The sequence below is a fragment of the Leptodactylus fuscus genome, chromosome 2, assembly GCF_031893055.1.
Source record: "Leptodactylus fuscus isolate aLepFus1 chromosome 2, aLepFus1.hap2, whole genome shotgun sequence".
NCBI lineage: Eukaryota > Metazoa > Chordata > Amphibia > Anura > Leptodactylidae > Leptodactylus > Leptodactylus fuscus.
Genome location: NC_134266.1, coordinates 104,113,438 through 104,137,724, shown reverse-complemented (window position 1 = coordinate 104,137,724; position 24,287 = coordinate 104,113,438). Strand labels below are relative to the sequence as shown.

Genomic DNA, 24,287 nt, shown 5'->3' with positions numbered 1-24,287 from the left:
ATGTCACGCACACGGTGGTCAAGGCAGGCATGTCAGGGAGCCGGCAGAGCCATGTTAGTGGGGGCGTGGCTTTAAAAATAAAGAGACAGAAGTAACAATGCAAATGAATGTCTATGAGTAAGTTTATTATTTATGTTTGTGCTACACATTGCAGACTTTTACCTATATAGTGGCCAACCCCTTTAATACCTCATGAGAAATTCGTTGATTGGTGTGTTTTTTCCCTTTTTGGGGCTTTCCAATCTATTGATACTTTAGGGGCTTCAGCAAATGCAACATGGCACCTGAAAACCATTTCAAGAAAATCTGCCCTCCAAAAGCAAAATAGCGCTCTTTCCATTCTGAACCCCACTATGTACCCATACAGCAGTTTACAACCACATATGGAGTATTATGTAACAAACTTTGGGAAGCTATTTCTCCTTTATCCTCTTGTGAAAAATAAAAATTCAGAACTAATTTACAGTCAGGTGGAAAAAAATTACTTTCCATTTCTATGTCCCTAGTTTAATAAAATCTGTGAAACGGTTGTGGGGTAAGAATGCTCAAAAATTAGGTCATTTTTGGAGGGTTTCCATTGTACTGGTATTCTAGGGGCTCTGCAAATGAGACATGGAACCTGAAAACTATTCCAACCAAATCTGCTTTTCAAAACGCCCTGTAATGCTCCCTCCCTTCCATGCGCTGCTGTGTGCCCAAACCGTTTACATCCACATGCGGAGTATTTCTGTGCTAAGGAGAAATTGAATAAACTGTGAGGTGCATTTTCTCCTTTCAACCCTTTTTAATGTGTAAGTTTAATGGCTACATGAATTTATTTGAATTTAGAAAAAAAAACATTTCACCTCACATATTTCCTATAATTCCCATGAAATGATTAAAGGGTTAAACTTCTGAAATGCTGTTTTGAATTATTTGAGGAGTAAAGTTTTGAAAATGTGGGGGATTTATGGGGCTTCTAATTTATAGGTATTAATAATCCCCTTCAGAACTGAAGTGGTCCCTAAAACAATAATCTTGGAAAACATTCTGGTAAATCGCTGTTACATTTGTAAGCCTTCTAACATCCAAAATAAATTACCGTATTTTTTGGACTAGAAGACGCACTTTTTTCTCCCTAATTTGGGAGGGAAATATTTCTCCCGAATAAGGGAGGTGGAGGAGCGGAATTGCAGCATCGCCACGCTGCTGCCGGCTTCCTGCAGGACAGGAGTGTAGCGATGCCACAGGCCCCGACACCTGTGTCGGCATCTAAAACTCTCCCCGGCATCCGTCGTTCTATTACAGCGGTTGCCGGGTCTGTAATGGCAGCCGCTCTGCTGCAGAGCGGCCACCAAAGCAACCAGGTTTCCGCTATACACGGAGGCCCGCAGCTAATGCCCGGCATCAGTCGTTCTATTACAGCGGTTGCCGGGTCTGTAATGGCGGTCGCTCTGCTGCAGAGCGGCCGCCATAGCAACCAGGTTTCCCCTATACGTGGAGGCCCACAGCTAATGCCCGAAATTAGAATGCATTCTAATTGCAGGCATAAAAACTTAACCCCCTCAAGTGTAAAATACCCTCCGGGGCCAGTTCTTATCAGTCCCATACCTGTAAAGTTGCAGGCCGGCTCCTGCGTGGCGATATCGTAGGAGTCGACCTGTTCTGGTGACAGCCGGGAGCCTACTGAAGGCTCCCAGGCCTGTCACTGCTATATCCATGATCATCCACAATAGTAATGTATACAATCTCCCATAGACAGCAATACACTTGTATGTATGGGACTTGCAATCAAATGATTGCAGGTTCAAGTCCCCTAGGGGGGCTAATAAATAGTTAAAAAAAAAAAAAAAAAAAAAAAAAACTTTAAAAAATAAAATAAAGAAAATTCTAAATCGCCTCCCTTCCCTAGAATACATATAAAAGTAGAAAATTACTGTGAAACACATTAACATTAGGAATCCCTGTGTTCGAATATGCCGGCTCTACTAATATTTTTCCTGTACGGTGAACGTCAAAATCAAAAGTGCTAAACCTGCCGGGTTTTTTTTTTGTTTTTTTTTTAACCGTTTTGCCTTGGATTTAAATAAAAGGTGATCTAAGCAATAGACATTCCCTAAAATGGTATAACTAAAAAGTACATCTGACCCCGCAAAAAAATGCTCTATGCATCCCCGTACAGCTGCAGGGTCACCTGTCAATGTGGCCTTGCAGCTGTTGCAAAACTACAAGTCCAATAAAATATAATATTGTATTTATAAAATATTGTACCATTTTGTGCTTCAAATTTTTTTTCCCCTATTTTCCTCCTCTAAAACCTAGGTGCGTCTTATAGTCCAAAAAATACGGTAAAGGACAATTAAAAGATTATGCCAATATGAAGCACAGATTTGGTAGATAATTATTAATGTGTTTGGGTGGTATGGCTGTCTGAAAAGCAGAGCATTTCACTTTATTTATAAATTACATTTTTTAAAAGAAAAAAAAAAAAAATTGTATAAAATTGCCTTTTTTAAAAAAAAAAAAAAAAAGAATACAAAAAGATTGTGCTGACTAACAAAGTTGGAAGTTTGACATTCAAGGCTTGGGTCCATTTTAAAGTTGGACAATCTGGAATAGGTAGTGATGTTTAGATTGCGGTAAATAAATTGAGGGGGGCGTGGCCTCAACATAGAAGTGTAAGCACGCACTGTTCCAGAACTAACAAACACAGAGCCTTGCCAGGTTCATCTACTACCACTGTCCATTGGCTAAGATAGTCTGATGTAGTGGATGACGGGACAACTCTCTCCTGACTCCAGAGTCCAAAACTGCTAAGTTTTTATGTGCCCCGAACTCAATTCTGTTCTTGGTTTCCTCACTGCTTCTACAACACAGCCTCCACAGTGCAGCACTTCCTCACCTCCACCAGAGCCCTCTCAGAGGTATGCTGTATCCCCCCTGTTCCAGCCCTACAAGACTAAAGGAGTAGAGTAAGCTCTCTCCAAGGAAATCTACTTGTAGCCCTGCTTCCTGTACCTGTCTCTAAGATGGCAACAATGAGCGGCTCTGCACCCACCACCACCACCTGTCACTACAGTGTAGCATCTCCCTAACCACAACACATGACAGGTCTGCCACCTCTCCTCCAGGTGCAGACCCTCAGGCATATGGAAATACCATGAACCCTCTGCACAAAGCTGACAGAAATCCTATCAGTCCCACTAGGCCTAGGCCTCCCACTTCAAACTGCAGTGGTTCCTCAGACTACTGCCGTAGACTTTCCCATACCCCAGGGGTAGTATCTGATACCGCAGTGTCCTACAGTGGCGGGGATTCCATCCAGCTTGGCAATTTCAGGATCCTCACCATCTCACTCAGAAATTGGCCCTAGACCTCATGTTACCCATTTGCAGGAGACACCTTTCCTTGATTCAGCCTCCCAGTACTATTCCACTGTACATCCACAATCTGCCTCGTCTGATAAATCTTTCATGGTGTTCTCAGTGATCAAATGACATCCTAAACGCCCTGGACTTGCTGATATACCTCAGCACTCTACTGACTAAACAGAACTTGGAGTCAAACGTCAGTGGGGTTGAGACTTAAAGGGGTTGTCCCGTCACAAGGATCCTATCTATAATGCTTGTAAATGTGGATGTAAGCCTTTTCCTAAATACAATGCTTCAGCAAAACTGCTTTGTTTGGCCACTATCTCACTTTATTCATTTTTTTGTGGCCACAGCCCTGACCTGAGTCAAGTGATGTGTCTGCCTGCTCTCAGGGGGGAGGGAGGAGGGGCTAAGTGCACGGGAGCGAGCCTGGAGGGGGGGGGGGGGGGGGGGGTAGTTTACCCTTTGGGGGACAGGTGAAGCCAGCAACATCACTATGCACCTGCCCTGCATGAAGACAGCAGCGGCAGAAGCGATGCTGCCATTCCGGGGCGGAGGAGCGGAATAACAGCATCGCTTCTGCCGCTGCTGGCTTCATGCAGGGCAGGAGCATAGCGATGTTGCTGGCATCTGTGCCGGCGTCTAACTCCCCGGCATCCACTGTAATAGGCAGATGCTGGGGACTGTTAGACGACGGCACAGGCACATCGCTATGCTTCTGCCCTGCATGAAGACAGCAGCGGCAGAAGCGATGCTGTTCCGCTCTGGGGTCACATATGCAAAGCCAAGCGGCGAGATGCCGCCGGCCCTGCGTACAAGCTCATACACCAGTCTAGCCTTCGCAATGCTAATACAGACCCGCAGGGTGTCGGGTCTGTATTTGCACTGTGAAGGCTAGACTGGTGTATGAGCGCGCACGCAGGGCCGGCGGCATCTCGCCGCTTGGCTTTGCATATGTGACCCCGCCCACCAATGACGAGACAAAGCCGGAAGACAGAAGATTTTAGAGGAACGAAGACGGGTAAGTATGCGACGTGGGAGTACCCCTTTAACTAAAGTATTTACTGGCTTCCAACGAGTTTTAACAGATCTTTCTTGCTGCAATTAGATGACCAGAAAAACTGAGGCAGTGCAACAATGTTATAATGACCTTCGATCTATGTCTACGTTTGACTTCAACGTTATCTTTGACTGGCCCAAAGACACAGAGTACATCGGACTCCCAGCTCCCTTCATCCAGAGACCACAAGAACCCGTAACACACTGTTCTTAATTAATTTTTTATAGATCATAATAAAGAACATTTTTCAGTGACCCTAAAGAAGCTGATAAATCACCTACATAGATAAAACTCCTGCCAGATGTCTCCCACAGAACCCTGGCGATGCCTGGGCTACACAAGGAGGTCCTGCAAATCAAAGGCTAGATCAACATACTGACTGGGTCATTCATTCCACGTTCTTGTCAGATACATCGGAATTGCCTTTCCTCTTCACTCCAAGGATCAGGCAACATCCCTGCAATTCACCTGCTTTACTAGCTGGATTCCCCCTACCCTCACCTGAGAAGGACGGCGTGTTCACCATCCTAAGTTACAACTGTTTAAACCTTGGACTGGCCTTTATAAGCGATGAGCCACTGTATCCTTTACAAAATGATACAACCTTAGAGTGGAAATCTTCCATGTCCATGCCCTTCAACTGCAAATGGCTACTACACAGTCCAGTCATATTAATGTGACCACCGCCTACTTTTAACGTCAACGTTAAATAACCAATCACCATAATCACTTGTCATCAGCCATCTGAGTGTACTCATCATTGTGGAAGGCACAATGGGTCAACACAAATATGCATCTATCCTTGCGGACCATGGCATCTATCAGCAGGACAATGCGATGTGTCAAAGCTATCCCTTTAACCCCTTAACGACCGGCCCATAGCGAATCTACATCGGCACTGACAGGTCCATTCCCTATCAGTGCCGACGTAACTGGAGCGGATCTTAGCTGTATCTTACAGCTAAGACCCTGCTCCATAACCCCCCATCGGAGAGGTCTCCGATGGGGGGGGGTTTTTTAACCCCTTCAGTTCCGTGATCAAACATGATCACGGAACTGAAGCGGTTCCGTGATGGTGCCGGCGGTATCGGCACCCCCCGTGGCGAGATTGGAGGGTGCCGATATACAAAACATGCAGCCTGGGGTCTGGCCAGTGACCCCAGACTGCCTGAGCCCCCTGTTACCTGGTTGATCCTGCCCCCGTTGTCAGGAAGCCAAGCGATGCGTCTACATCACTTGGCTTCCTGTTACAGACTGGAGACACGTGCAGCCTGTGTCTCCAGCCTGTACTACTGATTCAGCAATGAAATCATTGCTGAATCAAGTGTCCTAAGAGGGACACATAAAAAAGTGAAATAAAAAGTGAAAAAAAGTGAATAAATAAATAAAGCTTTTGAAAAAAATGAATAAAGTTATAAAGCCCCAAAAGCCTCCTTTTTTCTATAGAAAATGAGTTATGTAAAATAAAAAACCTAAAAATTAATAAAAACAATACATATTTGGTATCGCCGCATCCGTAACAATCTGTACAATAAAACTGAAATAATATTTAATGTATACGGTAAACGTTGGGGGAAAAAAAAACGGAAAAAACCCGCCGGAAGTAGTGATTTTTCACCTTCTCACCTTAGAAAATATGCTATAAAAAGTGATCAAAAAGTCATATGCACACCACAATAGTACCAATAAAAAGCGCAGGTTGTCCCGCAAAAAATAAGCCCCAACCAACACTGTCCACGGAAAAATAAAAATGTTACGCCTCTCAGAAGGTGGCGATGCAAAAATCACTGATTTATGTCCCCAAATGTGTTTTTGTTCTGCAGAATTAGGATCGCATAAAAAAATACTATAAATGAGGCATCGCCGTAACCGTACCGACCCGCAGAATAAAGGTCACGTGTTACTTATACTGTACGCTGCATGGCACAAAATTTAAAAGGGAAAACTCAATGCCAGAATTGATTTTATTTTTTTAAATCCAGCAAAAAAAAAGAGTTAATAAAATGTACTCAATAGATTGTAAGCACCCAAAAATGGTGTCATTACAAAATACACCTCATACCGCAAACAACAAGCCCTTATATGGCCACGTCACCAGAAAAATTAAGAATATATAGCATCCAGCAATGTGAAGACAAAAACCCGCAAAAAAAAAAATCGCCAAATCATTAGAATACAACTGGCTGTGGCAGGTAGGGAATATATAAGCTGTGCAAGCGTATATCAGGGGACACCCCATATTTACACCTTATGAGGGAACGGACACCAGAAATGACCCCCAAAGTGACTCGACCAATCATAGGAGCTACTGGGACATAGTAGGGAATTTGGTGTTTGCAATGTTCTCCGCACAGCTTACATATTCCCTCTTCGCCATCCGCTGTGCAGTCACGTCCAGATACTAATACTCACTACACCCCCTGAGAAATTCTTTGAGGGGTGCAGTTTTCAAAATGGGGTCACTCCTTTAGGGAATCCACTTTTCTGGTACCTTACAGGCTCTACAAACATGACATCGCGTCCAGATACCAAACATCTGAATCTGTACTCCAAAAGCCGCATCGCGCTCCTTCCCTTCTGCGCCCTGCTGTGTGCCCAAACTGCAGTTTATGCCACATGTATGACACTGGTGTACCCCGGATAATGGATGTAATGTCATATGTGAGTATTAACTGATATTAGGGCACAGCCGGACACAGAAGGGAAGAACGGTTATTGGGTTTTTGGAGCACAGACGGTTTGGTTTTTGGATGCCATGACACTTTTTCAGAGCTGAAACGCCAGTAAAGTGGAATCCCCTGATATGAGACGTTATTTTGGAAACCACACTCCTGAAGGATTTATCCAGGGGTACAGAGAGCATTTTTAACTCCCAAGTGTTGCTATAACGTATTATCCATAAATGAATACGAAGCTGATTGTGAGAAGTGAAAATACCAATTTTTCCAGGAATCCGTCATTTCAGTGCATAATATGTGGTGCCCGACTTGTATCAGAGATGAACGCTCTGAAAGCTGTTGTGCCCGGGATACCCGCTTACCAGTTTATGGAGTATGTATCTCTGCTGACATAAGTTGGGCACAACATATCAGATACTGAAATGGCGAATCTCTGGAAAAATTTCATTTTTAACTTCTCATTGTCAGTTGTCAGTTTCATTTCTGGAAACTAAATAAATGCAACCCTCAAGGGTTAAAAGCGCTCGTTACGCCACTTGATAAATCCCATCAGTGGGCTAGTGTCCAAAATGGGGTGACATGTCTGCAGATTCCACTTTATTGGCAATTCAGGGTCTTTGCAAAAGTGATGTCCAAAAACCAAACTGTGCACCAAAAAACAAAATAGCGCTCCTTCCCTTCTGTGCCCGGCTGTGCCCAAACAGCCGATTCTACCCACATATGGCATTAAGTCCGTTATCCGGGGTACACCAGTGTCATACATGTGGGCATACACCGCCATTTGGGTACACAGCAGGGCGCAGATGTGAAGGAGCGCTATGTGCTTTTGGAGTGCAGATTTAGATTGTTGGTGTTTGGACACCATGTCATATTTGCCGAGACCCTAAAATTGCCCCTACAAAATGGGGTCACTTCTTAGGGCATTCCAGTTTACTGGAAGCTCCAGGGCTCTGCAAAAACATCATGGCGCCCAGAGGGTCCCTCTAAATCTGTACCCCAAAAGCTAAAAAGCGCACTGCTCCTTCTCTTCTGAGCCCTGCTGTGTTCCCAAGCAGCAGTTTACACCCACATATATAATTTTTTGACCCTCGGGATGGCCCCTTAATAGTTTTAGGAGTGCTGGTCTCTGACAACACAAAGTGGGTGCAACGGGGCTTTTTCTCATTTAACCCCTTGTGAAAATGAAAATGAAAACTTTGGGGATAAAGGGACATTTTAGTAATTTTTAACCTACACATCCCAAGGTTAGTAAAATCTGTGAAAAGGCTATAGGGTCAAAATACTCACTATACTCCTCCTATACTCCTCCTTGTGTTGTCTAGTTTATAAAATGGGGTCATATATGGGGGTTTTCAATTGTTTTGGTAACGTAAATCTTGTTTAAATGTGCAATGGGCCTGAAATATCTGCAAGCAAAATTTGTGTCTTGAAATCCAGTTGGTGCTCCCATCTTTTTGGGCCCTACCGTGCGTCCGTACATAGGATTAAGGCCACAAAGTGTACATTTTTGAACACGGGAGAAATGGGGCCATCTATTTTGGGGTGTTTTTCTTTATTTTCATGCCTTGTGTGCAAAAAAACTGCCTTTAAAATGACTCTTTTGTGTAAAGAATATGACAATTTTTTGTTTGACACAAATTCTTTTAAAACCTATGGGGTCAAAATACTCACTATACCCCTCAATGAATACCTCAAGGGGTCTAGTTTATAAAATGGTGTCATTTATGGGGGGTTTCAATTGTTTAGGTAACTCATATCTTGCTTGAATGCGCAATGGGCCTGAAACATTTGGAAGCAAAAATTGTGTCTTGAAATCCAGTTGGTGCTCCCTTCTTTTTGGGCCCTACTGTGCGTCCGTACATAGGATTAAGGCCACAAAGTGTACATTTTTGAACACAGGAGAAATGGAGTCATCTATTTTGGAGTGTTTTTTCTTCATTTTCATGTGTTATGTGCAAAAAAACTGCCTATAAAATTACACTTTTGTGTAACAAAATGACATTTTTTTTGTTTGACGCAAATTTTCTCAAAACTTATGGGGTCAAAGTACTCTCTATACCCCTCAATGAATACCTTAAGGGGTCTAGTTTATAAAATGGGGTCATTTATGGGGGGTTTTCAATTGCTTTGGTAACTCGAATCTTGTTCAAATGTGCAATGGGCCTAAAATATCTGCAAGCAAAATTTGTGCTTTGAAATCCATTTGGCCTTCCCTACCTCTTAGGCCCTACTGTACGTGCGTATATAGGACTAAGGCCACAAAGTGTACATTTTTTAACACGGGAGAAGTGGGGTGATATATTTTGGGGTGTGTTTCTTCTTTTTGATGTGTTGTGTGTAAAAAAACTGGTTTTAAAATGACACATATTTGAACAAAATGAAAATGTAATTTTTTTCATAATTTGTAATAATTCTTGCAAAACAATATTTGTTTGATCAAAATGCTCACTATACCCCTCAAAGAATACCTGAAGGGGTCTAGTTTTACAAATTGGGTCATTTAATGGGAGGTTCTGTCATTATGTCACCTATTCCTGTCTGCAAACATAGCTTGGTACAGGAAAAAAAAATCACAAACTCAAAATTTCCAAAATTTGCTTATAAACTTCATAAACTTCTAAATTGTCTAAATTACTCAAATATGCTAAAATTATTTCAAATATGCGTGAAACACAAAAGGAACATTTGGAAATATATAACTAGTAACTTTTTTGCCCTGTATTATTGTGCATATGTGAGATATCGCAGCTGAAAATGGAAAACATTGTAAAAATTTCAAAATTTTCAGCATTTGCGAGTTTTTTAATAAATTTACACAAGTTATATCAGTCTAATTTTACCTTCTCAGTAAAGTACAACATGTCACGAAAAAACAATATCAGAATCGCTTGGATGCGCTATACTGTTACAGAATTATTCACTGATAAAGTCACACAGGGCAAATTTCCAAAATTTGGCTTGGTCATTAAGGTCTAAAATAGGCTGGTCACTAAGGGGTTAAGCAGCTTGTATTTCTGAGCTGTTTATCTCCCAGTTATCAGTCGGCTAATTAAATTTTGCTGATAAGGGCTGAGATAGGGAGTCCTTTACCTCTGTATGTAAACACAGACCTAAAATGGAGTTTATTGCAAGCTGACTCTTGTTCCTGTAGCATGTAAATTTGGGATTCTCATCACCTATCAAATCCAGCTCTGCTACATCAGCTTCATATTGTGAAAACTAGTGAAACTGTGCTAATTTATTTACAATCGTCCCTCATTACTGACTGCAAACATGTACTGCTATGAAGAGAGATAGCAGAGCTTTATCTGGGTGACAGCAAGTGAAACTCCGCCCACCAATGTACCGAGAAATCCAGGAAGTGAAACAAGAGAGTTGGGGATATCCCTTTAAGCTAAACCCACGTAGGAATAGCCTTAAGAAAGGCTATTCCTCCCCTACCTTTAGATGTCTTCTCCACACCGCCTTTCCTTAGATATCCCAGTTTTCTTCCATATGCTAATTTGTTTTCTCGCAGCACTGGGGTCAGTCCCCAGCGCTCAAACAGCACTGAGGGCGTCCCCAGTGTTGCGAGAAAACTATGCAGCACAACACAAGAACTGCACAGTGGGCGAAGTTGGCCATTTTCCTGTGGCCAAACAAGAGAAAAGAGGCGGAAGTGGTGAACAGAAGAAGGCAGTGCTGGATAGTTTTCTTGCAGCACAGGGAACACCCCCAGTGCAGTTTTTGAGAGCTGGGGACCGCACCCAGTGCTGCGAGAAAACTAATTAGCATATGGACGAAAACCGGGATATCTAGGGAATGGCGGCACAGAGAAGACATCTAAATGTAGGGGAAGAATATAGACTTTCCAACCTGATGGACTACAATGAGTACCAACCTGTTACAATGACATCCCACCTGATGAAGGTCCTAGAGAGACTGGTCCTGACACACCTGCGCCCTCTAGTATGCTCCGCTTTGGACCCCCTCCAGTTTGCCTATCGGCCGGGCATTGGGGTAGATGATGCCATCATTCACCTTCTTCAAAGAGCTCTCTCTCACCTGGAGAAACCCAAGAACACTGTGAGAATAATGTTCTTTGATTTCTCCAGTGTGTTCAACACCATTCAGCCAGGGCTATTGAGGGAGAAGCGGAACCTTGGTGGAGTGGACCATCACCTGTCCAACTGGATACTAGACTACCTCACAAGCCGCCCTCATTATGCGAGAGCCCGGGACTGTGTGTCTGACACTGATCTGTAGTACGGGGGCACCACAAGGTACAGCTCTTGCCCCATTTCTCTTCACACTGTACACTGCTGACTTTAGGCACAACTCATCCATCTGTTACTTACAGAAGAACTCCGATGACTCTGCAATAGTAGGCATTATCACTGATGGTGACGATAGAGACTTCCAGGATTTTGTTGAATGGTGCCAGCTGAACCACCTCAGGATTAATGCTGGGAAGACCAAGGAGATGGTGGTGGACTTTAGTAAATGAAGAAGAGCTCCAACCCTGATGGAGATCCAAGTAACATGCACCAAGATAGTCAAGACCTATAAGTACCTGGGTGTGCCCCTCAATAATAAATTAGACTGGTCTGATCACCTGGAGGCGCTGCAAAGAAAGGGCCACAGCAGGCTCTACCTGCTCAGGAGGCTGAGGGCCTTCAGAGTCCAGGGGCCACTTCTTAGGGCCTTTTTCAACTATGTGGTTGCTTTAGTCATCTTTTTCAATGTGGCCTGTGGTGAGCAGTATATCAACCAGGGACAGAAATAGACTTGACAGGCTGATCAGAAGGGCCAGTTCTGTCCAGGGGAGCCCCCTGGACCCAATACAGGTGGTGGGTGACAGAAGGATACTGTCCGTGGTGACCTCCATGCAGGAGAACAAATCCCACCCCATGTATGGGACCTTGATGGCACTTGGCAGCACTGTAGGTGACTGTCTGCTCCACCCCAAGTGTGAGAAGGACCGCTATCGCAGGTCCTTCCTTCCAACCGCAATCAGGCTGTATAATCTACATCAGACCAAGTGAAGATCACCCCGCACAGAAAACTAAATGAATATGACTATGAAGTCTTCCTTCTCTTTCTTACCTGCTATGGACTCCTAGTATATCTTCTCTTCTCAGCATATGTGTGTCTATTTCCGTAAGATATTACTGTGTATTATCCTGTAACTGTATTACTATGCTGCTGTAACATACTGAAATTTCCCCACTGTGGTACTATTAAAGGATTAAAGGTAAGGATATTCCGACATGTATTTAGCTTAAAACGGGATTCTAATTTTAGAATCCCTTTAATAGAATCCCTGTCTACCATAACTGAATGTGATTGATCCTTGTTGCCAACCTATTGCAAATGTGGAATATTTCCCAGGAGCATGGGCTATCCACTCCAATCTCCGGGCAGCCGGGCCCACTTTCTGTGTACTTCTAGACATATACGTCGGACTCACTAGCTGCCACACTCACACCACTTGTCAATGTGTTTGGTATTCTGTTCGGGGGTCGCCAAGTGAACTTCATTGAACACAGATGTGAACCAGACCTTAAGATCCCATATTCAGCCTGTGATAATCTGTAGTATACAATCTATATAAAATGCTAAAACCTGTTTATGTCCTCTCCATATCAACAACTGTCCTCCAGCACTTCAGTAGAAACCACTACTACAGATTTTACAAATGAATTTGAGATTGTACAATATAGGCCACAGAGAAAACTGCAGGTGAGCAGCTGCAAGAAACACACAAATATTTTTTTTTTCTTTGCTGCCAGAGGAATACTCTGTAGTAATTCTGTGCAGAAAATTCTGCGACATGTTTAAACTTTGTGGCCTTGACCTTAAAGAGGTTATCAAGCTTCAAAAATTATCTACAAATACATCCACAGTAGTAATAGTCACTGTTCCCTTGTGCATTCTTTGCTTGGTTTTATTCAATTTGCTGCTCCTTGTATCACTGTTATTTACATGCAGTGAATCTGTGGGCAAACTAGATTCCTCGTGATTCACCAGTTTGCTTTCACTCTTTGTACCCCCCCCCCCTCTCTCCTTTGCAATGAAATCACAGGTAACACATCACGCCCACATGCTGCAATGATGCTATGCTTGAAATATCATTCCCCTCTCCCCCAGCAGCAAGTGAGAGTATGCAGATAAATTATGGGAAATGTAGTATGTCCAGAAATTCACTGCATGTAAATTAGGGGGGCGTTCACACTAGCGTTGGTGTCCAACAGCTATCCAATCTTGTGCGGACATTAGCATCGGACACTAGCTGTGTCCGTTACATTTTGCATTGATTTAAATGGGACATCACGTGCATTCTTTACAGTCAGTGTCTGTCCTTAAGGATTTAGCTGTCCGCTTGAAAAATCGGACATCTTTGTGAATGGACACTTAAGGACAGACACGGACTGTAAAGAAAGCACATGATGTCCCAAATAAATCAATGCAAAATGTAACGGACACAGCCAGTGTCCAAAGCTGATGTCCACGCAAGATTTTGCGCGGTCATTAGCATCGGACACTAGCTGTCGGACACAGACGCTAGTGTGAACCCTGCTTAACAGTAATACAAGGAGCAGCACGTAAAACAAAAGCAAGCAAAGGCTGTCCAAGGGAACAGTGGGTATATTAAAAGAAAAAAAAAAGGGGGGGGGAGGTGGTGAACCATACAACACACATACAGCTGACAAAGACTGTGTAATTGAAAATAATCAACTCCATACGCCTAAATGGAATTGTTCCAGCAGAATGTGCTCAGATTGTGCTTTCACAAATCTCACAAATAGTCACAGAAAACGCAGAACTTTATCTACTATGTCTGAACACAATCTAACACCTTATAAGTACCTGCACCTCATGGGAGGGACAGATAACAGAGCATGTACTCCCACATAGTTTCCAGATATTTTAGCGTTCCCCACAAATTCTAATACTACATGTGCTGCCTTACACTATATTCTCATCTGCGCCAGAAAATCCCTTCTTCTGGACAGAGGAAAGAAAAAAAAAAAACGCATAATAGCAGACCTTGAGGGAGCCTCCTGACTATTGTGTGCCCCATCGGGCGTCCATTCCTTTTATATAGTAAAAACTGAAATCGCCACATGAAAACATCATGGCAGCAACAGTTTTGGGGGTTTTTTCAAACAGGGAATTTTGACAGTTCTTTGCCAGATGGACACCTGGGGTAAGTGTGAACATAACCTTAGTTTATCTACCTTACCAGACTCATATTCTAAAATGACAAAACAGTAAATCTACATTTTGTCACAGACACCATAACTATTCACAGTGAAGAGAGCCAAGTGACTTGAATACTGCTGCCCTAGAGGCAAAAAGATCATTTTATTCTGAATAGTTACCAAGAGTACAGATATCACAGCTACAACAATAATCCCATAGCATACCAGCCCGGGAGAGCCCCCACTAACAAGCTAAACATTAGCAGCATAAACACCTTACCTGAGTAGACTACTTAGTGGATGACTGACAGACCCTCCTCCACTGGATCCAGTCCCGCCCCCCGAGGCTCCTCCTGTACCGGCCCCACTCAATCTCTTACCCCCTACCAACCGCTCTACCGCTGCCCGGTTACCGGTACGAGCAGCTTCTAGAAGCTCCTGCTCTTTCCCCATCCCGCCGTCACCCCGGCAACCACGCCTCCGCCGCCACTTCCGAGACGAACGTAAGTACGTCACACGCACATTCCACAAATCCCCAATCCAAGCTCTTGTGTATAGTCTGCGTAATGCCGTGACACGAGTGTCTGCTGTTCTTATCTCGGCAGACTGTTATATAGACTGTGATAAATAAAGTTTGTTGAAATTTACAGTAATACCAATGCAGAATTAGTTGGCCCTACCCACTACACGGCTATGCGGAATTGAACCCAGCATAGCAAAGTAGACACAAGGTACTCCATGGCTAAGCTGCTTACTACTTCATTACTAGAACGACAATAGATAAAGCTATATGTAAACCTTTTTTGTATTGCTTTATGCATGGCTGCACAAGATGTTTTTTTTTATTAGGGGGACCAGAAGTACTTCTTATTTATGTCACTTTGGAGGCTATCTGATGTTTTCATTGCTTTTTAAAACATTTATTGGAGGCGAAAAAAACAACAGTTTGGCACTTTAGATTTTTTATGTTATGCCATTCACCATATGGGAAAAATATTTTTATAAATTTGTATATCTATGGACGAAGGGATCCTTAATGTGTATGCATACCTCCCAACTTTTGAAGACCAGAAAGAGGGACAAAATGTGTGCAGCAAATTTAGTTCCGTTCACTTTTACATTGACTCGGCCCATTCTCATTCATTTTTTTATGTGCCCCACACGGTATAATCCTCCTACAGTGACCTGTATATTATATGTCCCCACAATATAATGTTCCCTTTTGCCCCACAGTATTAAGTCCCTCTCCTGGTGCCCCAGTTTAAAGAGGACCTTTCACCGATTTGGGCACAGGCAGTTCTATATACTGCTGGAAAGCTGACAGTGCGCTGAATTCAGCGCACTGTCGGCTTTCCCGATCTGTGCCCCGGGTGAAGAGCTATTGGTGCCGGTACCGTAACTCTTCACAGTCAGAAGGGCGTTTCTGACAGTCTGTCAGGAACGTCCTTCTTCCCAGCAGCGCCTATCGTGCTGTGCTGTGTGAGCCCCCTCCCTCTGTGAAGAGCTATTGGTGCCGGTACCGTAACTCTTCACAGTCAGAAGGGCGTTTCTGACACTTAGCCAGGGACGCCCTTCTGCCCAGCAGCGCCTATCGCGCTGTACTGTGGAGCGGGGAGGAACTCCCTCTCCTGATAACACTCATCTATGGACGAGCTGTGTGAGCAGAGGGAGGGGGCGTTTCTGCCCGCTCCATAGTACAGCGCGATAGGCGCTGCTGGACAGAAGGGCGTCCCTGGCTAACTGTCAGAAACGCCCTTCTGACACTAAAGCGCTACGGTACCGGGACCGATAGCGCTTTACCCGGGGCACAGATCGGGAAAGCCGACAGTGCGCTGAATTCAGCGCACTGTCAGCTTTCCAGCAGTATATAGAACTGCCTGTGCCCAATCTGATGAAAGGTCCTCTTTAAACAGGGGGAAACTAGAGGGGGATATGAAAGTGGGGCAGCTGGAGAGGGACATTAAACAGTGGGAGTAGTTGGAGGGGGACAATAAATTAATGGCAGCTGAAGTGGGACATTAAACTGGGGGCAACTAGAGGGGAACATTAAACCATAGGGGTAGCTGGAGGGTGACATTAAATTGGGGGAACTAGAGGAAGACAGGTCCCACTCCAGCTACTCCCACAGTTTAATGTCCCCCTCCAGTTGTCCCCAGTTTAATGTCCCCCTTAATATCCCCACCCAGTTTAATTGCCCTCCTTCATCTACCCCATTTGCATATCCTCTCCGCCATCTCTGCCCCTAGATTCATTTCCCCCCTCCATCTCTTCCCCAGTTTCATGTCCCCCTCCATCTCTGCCCCAAGTTTCATGTCCCCGCTCCATCTCTGCCCCAAGTTTCATGTCCCCCCTCCATTTCTGCCTCAGTTTCATGTCCCCCCTTCATCATGTTCCCGCTCAATGTTTAACATAAAAAAAACACTTATACTCACCCTCCTGTTTCACTCGCAAGTGTGTTCAACTCATCTGCGTCCTCTGGACATACCTCCCACCGACTGGAACTGCAGGACAGGGCTCTGAATCCGGGAATGTCCTGCAGAATCTGGGAAGGTTGGAAGGCCTGGTGTATGAGTAACTTTGTTTATTAATTTTTATATCTGATCTTAGGGTATGTTCACACAGATTTTTTTCCAGGTGGATTTTGACGCGGAATCTGCCTGCAAAAATGCCTACCATTCATTTCAAAGGGAGTCACTCGACATGCCCTATCTTCACGCAGATCCCACGGCTCGAGACACCTTTCTGCTTAGGCCCATTCATTCGGGCCTAATCAGGAGCGGGATGCCGATGCATTACATGTTTCACCGTATTTAAGTACTTTTATGTGTGTTCTAGGAAAAGGGGGATGATTTTAACTTTTATTTTTTCATTTTTAATATATTTTTTTTTACTTTTTTTTAAAAATTGTTTTGTATTTATTAGACGCCCTAGGAGCAAAATGGTAGCACCCATTGACCGAGGTACACGCGTATCACATTGAAAGCAATAGGGAAAAAAGCCTCCCATTGATTTCAATGTGTAGTGCCCGTAAGCCAACACATTAAAATGAATGGGATCTGTTTTGAGCACTCACACTCTGACACGTGTATACGTGTCAGAATGCACACACGTAAACTCCGTGTGAACGGAGCCTAATATTAATTAGTGTAGATTATAACACTTCAAGCAGGTGTATAGTTTATGCTATACAATGTGTAAACTGATGTATATGATACCCCTATTTTTATTGGAATATATTATAATATATATATATATATATATATATATATATATATATATTCAATTTCAGAGGCATTTATTATCACAGAAATAAAGGCACACTAAGACTTTACTCTTAATATTCATATTAAAATCTATACAGTAAAGTAAGTACAATTGGCCATATCACAAAAAAGAATATAATGTGTTAATCTCCTAAGACACAAATAGTCAAGGACATAACACAAATGCACATAATAATGTGTCCGAGCATTACGGTAACCATAAGAAGATGGTAGGCTGGGGGGGGGGGTTTGATCACGTCCCCCACAACGGTGTTCACCACTATTGGCAAGTCGTATCCGATCGGTCAATAGTCAGTAGTAGCTTGTCAGCACAGACCAATTATGTGAACCAGCATCCATGTACCAGGGGGACATATAGTGGTACCACCCACCCCTGATTGTTGCAAATTAACAGTAATTGCCTTGCTCGCATCACTCCTAATTGTAAGTAGTTGCTGTGCTGTCCTGTAAGTGACTTTACCGCGGTACCACTGGGATTTGCTGCACTCTCCAACTATCCAATCTGCCTTCCACCCTCCATCCATCTCTGCACCTCATCTTAGTCTGCCACCCTCCATCCTCCTCTGCCACCCTCCCTCCATCTGTTCCCTGTATGCTTTGCCTTCTAGATTTTGTTTTGTGTATATTTGAGTCTACAACTCCAACTTGTTGCCCGCAGGTTTTTGTTTAACCCCTCACCAACAGCCCCTTTTGTAGAGCATTCTTCTTTCTTTATTTCTTTGTGCTCCCTCCCTCTTTTTCTTTGCCTGTAACTGCTGAGTCAGTGACATATTTGTTACTGAACACATATCTGTACTCAGTTTTTTTGAGCACAGGTTTTTTGCTTGTTTTTTTTCTAACAATAGTTTGAATCAGTTGTTGTGTGTGCAGGTAGAAATCTTTATTGATCTATCTATATATAAATACTAGCATTACCCATCCCCTCACCTCCTGCGCGACCGACCTGCAGCACCGGCTTCCCCCTCCCCCCCCCCCCCTTTGCCTCATGGACCCCACCTTGCACCTCGCTGGCCCCCTTCCTCTTCTCTCCCCCCCTGCCCCCCCTTTTTTCCTACCCACTCCACCATTCCCTTGTTCCTTCCACCACCACCAACCCGCGACCCCAGGCCCCCTTTCCCCCTCCTTGCCACCCCATCCCATCCCTGGTCCAATCGGAGCCCCCACGCCTGACGTCGTGACGTCATCTCAAGTCCTTGAGCCTACACCAACCGTGAATTCTGTGCTCGCAGTGGGCAAAACCTGGCAATGTACGGGGATGGTGAGGCGCCTATGTTCTTTTCCGGGTGCCATTCTAGGTATGTGCGAAATTTTGAGTGAAATTCGTTCGCCCGTTGCGGCGTGATTGTGGAACAAACATCCAAACACGCAAACTTTCACATTTATATTAGTAAGGATAGCTAAATGTTGAGTCCTTTTGTCTTTAATTTAAATTTAGCATTTTACATTTTTACATATATGTACTTGTTGAAGCATAACATACACCACAATTTCAAGTTTAAAGAAATAAAGTTTCTATACACATGTAAAAATACAACAAATACAAAATGACCCAAAGTTTCCAGACATCCCAAAGAATGTATTCAGCAGATGAGGCATATGCCTTACTGGCTTCTGAAACTGAGATCTCCAGCAATGGAGAAGAGAAAGATGCCCCATTTCTCTAATTTTTCTCCTCCTCCCTCCTCATTATCATGGTTTTGAAGCTGTGCTTCCGTGACCCTTTACATTGGATGAGTAAAGCTGCAAAAGCACGGGGGGCTCACAGATGACATCTCTGCCCATGTACCAGCCATGCGTAAAAAGTGTAGTATCTCTCCACCAGCCCAGGAGGAGTCTTGCATAATTTAGTACACAGGGACTATACATTGCAGTTTCCCTAAGCTAGTGACTGAACCTTCTTCCAAAAAAGAAAAAAATTGTGGGTCAGATGAAATACCAAGAGCTGGATGATAAACTTATTATAAGGGTAATATTGTATGCCACATTTGCTCAGATAATATTCCACTGATCCAACCCCCTTGTTATGGGGAATGGAGCTATAGGGCACCCCAGCATCAAGGCTAGAAAGGTTGGTTTCGTCATCCACCTCTATGCCCTTTAATTTATTGAAGGTATCAATGGTATCACAGATATAGCTTGGTAATGACATCACAAAATTTCTCAATATCCGATCAATATAAGCGTTTATGTCCTGTTTAATACCGTTAACACCAGAAACAATAGCTAGCTAGATTTCTGATAGCAGAGATAAATAACTAAGCCTGGCTTGATGAAGCCACTGAGTTAATTTCTGAGATACCTAATTCACAACACTCTCATACACCAGCTTTGACACTTTTATTTCAAAATCTTTCAAAAACATACTCTTGGTGGTCAAATACTGGTGGGAATTCCAATGTCTGGATAATTACCTCAAACATAAGATTGGATACTAGCTGTATATTGGGGAAGCATAGTACTATTATTATTACAGTGATAGGCAATTACAGTATAGTGATAGTGCAAAGGTTTTTATCAAATGAAAAAAAAAATACCAATAACAGGGCGTTGCATATCTTAAATGTATGTCAAGAACAAAATAGAAGATAATATGTTGTACCATAAAATTCTTTACAGACCAATATGAACAGCAAGGTATGTAACACAATAAACTATTGAGGAAACAAGAAATAACAGAAAAAGCAATACAGGGTAGATAAAATGGCAAAATGGAAAGAGAGGTTGTCAAGCAACAGTTATTGAGAAAGCACTACTTCCAGAATTGGGAAACAGACCATAAGAAGAGGATGTAAGACCAAAATTGTTCACCTCGGGGCGTTATAATTGCACACAATATGACAGACCAGGGTGTTTGATCTATTAATCCAGGGGAACCAGACCTTATCAAAATGAGATCTTGTATTAGTTATGGTGGCATTAATCTTTCAAGCAGCATAAGAGTGTCAATTTATCTAAAGACCTCCAACATCAGGAGGGCTGGTGTCCTCCGCTTTGATGCCACGTGACATCAGAATATATTCTGTTAATTTTTTTAGAGGTATTAAAGTGTAGACTCTGTGTCTGGACTCTGACACGAATGTGACAGTAACATCGTCAGCAAATAGGTTAATCTTGTATTCCCGATCTCCAGTAAAAATTCTAGTTATATCAGGGTAAAGCCCCTTGCAGACGACCGTGGGCGAAATTAGTGTGCTATCCATGTATTCGCCAGATAGCACACTGACCTATTCTATTTCTACGGATTAGTGTGTGGGCTTTGAGTCCACACTGCAATATATAGAGCAGGTCCTATTCTGTTCAGTGTCGGCACACGGATGTACTCCATGTGTCAACAGTGTGCCATCGGTATTTGTAGACAAGTTAGGGACATCATTAGATGTCTCCTGTGTTTTGGGGTTTTTTTTGTGGATCCACAAACTCAGATCACACACTGATGACACATTGTCCATTTTTGCAGACATACAGCACTGATGCTGAATGCACACTGATGACACACAGTCCAAAAAAAAGGAACACCGCAAAATACACACAGTCGTTTGCAACTAGGCTTAGACCATAGGGCTATAGCCAGGAATTCAATTCTGAAGGCAGATAATGGCAGGGACATTGCCTCCATATACTACAATGGATATTAATAGGGGATGGGGAGTCTATTGGTAGCTTCAGATATGCAAGAGGATTGAACTAAAGTGTGATTAGTTCTTGTTGGACATGACCTGTGATACCTATAGGGACTGAAGTGAGAGTGGTGTACAATACCTGATACAACTGGTGGAATTGTTTGTATATGAAGCTGCAGTTAGAGGTAGCTGAGCTTTTCGGCTTCCTCTGTTGGTATATCATATTTATCTGCTGACAGGCTCTCAATTTGGTAGGTAGCAATTTATCCAGTTTGTTAACGTATTTGTAAGATTAGGCTTGAGAACATTTAAGAGCCTCAACTGCATTAAGTTATAGACTTTAAAAGAATTTACCTAGAAGGCTGAGTCTGATTGGCTAGTTCTAATTTAAGAAGACTATATTCCAGTTGCAATTGTACTTTAGTCCATTCCCACTTAAACTGAGTAACTTTTGCTAAAAAAGTCCCCTCTAAAAGTAGATTTATGGGCAAGCCTGTAATAAGCTGGGTTTGTATCAGACACTTTATGCTCCATCAAAAGCCGCTGTTTAATACTTGGGTTGGTAAGTATAAGTAGGGACTTATTTAGATACCATATTTAAGGGAATTTAGCTGTGAGTTCTAAATTGAAGTCAAGGTTATGATCTGATCAGGCACACTTATAAGGTGAGCATAGGTAAATGTTGGAAGGAGAGAAGTGGAAGCAAATATCCAATTTATCCTAGTGCAATGATGGTGCATGGGGGAGAAATATGTGTATCTCCTTTCATTCCCATTAAATTTTTGCCAACAGTCCACCATATAAAGGGACCCAAGAGCATGAAGTATCCTGGGGTCTTACCAGTCCATTTCAAATTGTTTTAGAAAAAAGGACTGTCGGATTGCTGTCAGTGCAAAGTTCAATAGCCAGCATCTATGATGGTATGGGGGGGGGTGTTAGTCAACCCCTTTAACCGGTTAAGGACCAGGCCCAAAAGTATGTTAAAGACCAGGCCTTTTTTTTCAAAACTGACATGTGTCACTTTAAATGGCAATAACTTTGAGACGGTTTAACTTACACAAATGATTTTGAGATTGTTTTTTTCGTAACACATTATACTTCATGTTAGTGGTAAATATTAATCAATATTTTTGTATTTATTTATAAAAAAACTAGGAAATTTGATGGAAATTTTGAAAAAATTGCAATTTTCAAAATGTGAAATTCTCTGCTTTTCAGGCAGATAGTCATACCACCCAAATACATGAATAAATATTATCTCCCATATCTCTGCTTTATATCGGCATCATCTTTTGATTGTCTTTTAATTTATTTTGGACGTTACAAGGCTTACAAGTGTAACAGCGATTTTCTAGATTTGCAAGAAAATTCTCCAAACCAATTTTTTAGGGACCGCTTCAGTTCTGTAAGGAATTATAAAGGCCTATATAATAGAAACCCCCATAAATCACCCCATTTTCAAAACTACACCCCTCAAATTATTCAAAACAGCATTTGGGATGTTTGTTAACCCTTTAAGTTTTTCATAAGAATAAACATAATATGGAAGTGAAATTTAGACATTTCATTTTTTTTCATTAATACATTCATTTAGACCTAAAATTAACACATTCACAAAGGGTTAAAGGAGAAAATGCATCTCACATTTTGTTATGCAATTTCTCCCGTACACAGAAATACCCCACATGTGGGCGTAAACTGATTTTTGGGTACACAGCAGTGCATGGAAGGGAAGGAGCGACACTGGGTGTGTGAACAGCAGATTTTGCTGGAATAATTTTCAGGCACCATGCCTCATTTGCAGAGACCCTAGAGTACCAAAACAATGGAAACCCTCCAAAAGTGACCCCATTTTAGAATCTACACCCCTCACAGAATTCATCAAGGGGTATAGTCAGCATTTTGACCCTACAGTTATTCCACAGATTTTACTAACATTGGGATGTGTAAATGAAAAATTACTAAAATGTCACTTTATCCCCAAAGTTTTAATTTTCACAAGGGGATAAAGGAATAAAAGCCCCCCACAGTTTGTTAAAAAATTTCTCCTGAACACGGCAATACCCCATGTGTGGCCATATTCTGCTGTATGGGTACATGGCGGGGCTCAGAATGGAAGGAGCGCTATTTGGCTTTTGGATGGCAGATTTTGCTGGAATAATTTTAGGTGCCATGTCGCATTAGCAGAGCCCCTAGAGAACCAATACAGTGGAAACCCCCTAAAAGTGACCCCATTTTGGAAACTACACCCCCCAAAGAACATATGAAAGGGTATAGTGAGCATTTTGACCCTACAGCTGTTTCACAGATTTTATTAACATTGGGGCATGAAAATGAAAAATTACTTTTTTTCCAATAAACTGTCAATTTAGCCCCAAATTTTTCATTTTCACAAGAGGATAAAGGAGAAAAAGCTCCATAAAGTTCGTTAAACAATTTCTCCTGAACACAGAAATGCCCCATATGTGGCCATAATCTGCTGTATGGGAACATGGTGGGGCTCAGAATGGAAAGCGCTATTTTAATTTTGAAGGACAGATTTTGCTGGAATATTTTTCAAGTCCCATGTCGCATTTGCAGAGCCCCTAAAGTATCAATACAGTGGAAACCCCCTATAAGTGACCCCATTTTGGAAACTACACCACTCATAGAATTTATCTAGGGGTAGAGTGAGCATTTTGGCCTCACAGCTGTTTCACAGATTTTATTAACATTGGGGCGTAAAAATGAAAAATTACTTTTTTTTCACAATGTATCGTCCATTTAGCGCCATATTTTTAATTTTGCAAGTAGTTAAAAAATTAAAAGCCCCCCACAGTTTGTTACAAAATTTCTCCTGAACACGGCAATACCCCATATGTGGCCATAATCTGCTGTATGGGTACATGGTGAGGCTCAGAATGGAAAGAGAGGTATTTGGATTTTGGAGGGCAGATGTGGCTGGAATAGTTTTGAGGTGCCATGTCACATTTGCTGAGCCCCTAAAGTACCAATACAATGGAAACCCCTCAAAAGTGACCCCATTTTATAAACTACACCTGTCATGGAATGAATCAAGGGGTATTATCATTTTGTGCCTAAAATGCTTCCAAAAAATGAATGTCCAAAATG

General features: G+C 42.6%; 2 protein-coding genes across 5 annotated transcripts in view; one reads left to right on the top strand and one right to left on the bottom strand.

The window, feature by feature from the left end:
- The window catches only part of ANKS1A (ankyrin repeat and sterile alpha motif domain containing 1A), a 232,048-nt gene extending 217,308 nt beyond the window's left edge, over positions 1 to 14,740 (bottom strand). For all 4 annotated transcript variants that reach the window (XM_075264255.1, XM_075264256.1, XM_075264258.1 and 1 more), the window contains exon 1: positions 14,553 to 14,740. In XM_075264255.1, coding sequence (XP_075120356.1) covers positions 14,553 to 14,725 — 173 coding nt within the window. In that variant the 5' untranslated portion in view covers positions 14,726 to 14,740. The remainder of the gene's footprint in view (positions 1 to 14,552) is intronic.
- Positions 14,741 to 14,914: 174 nt separating this feature from the next.
- Positions 14,915 to 24,287, top strand: part of PPARD (peroxisome proliferator activated receptor delta) — a 98,460-nt gene continuing 89,087 nt past the window's right edge. Inside the window, exon 1 of the mRNA XM_075264328.1 lies at positions 14,915 to 15,003. The gene's annotated coding sequence lies outside the window, so the exon portion shown is untranslated. The remainder of the gene's footprint in view (positions 15,004 to 24,287) is intronic.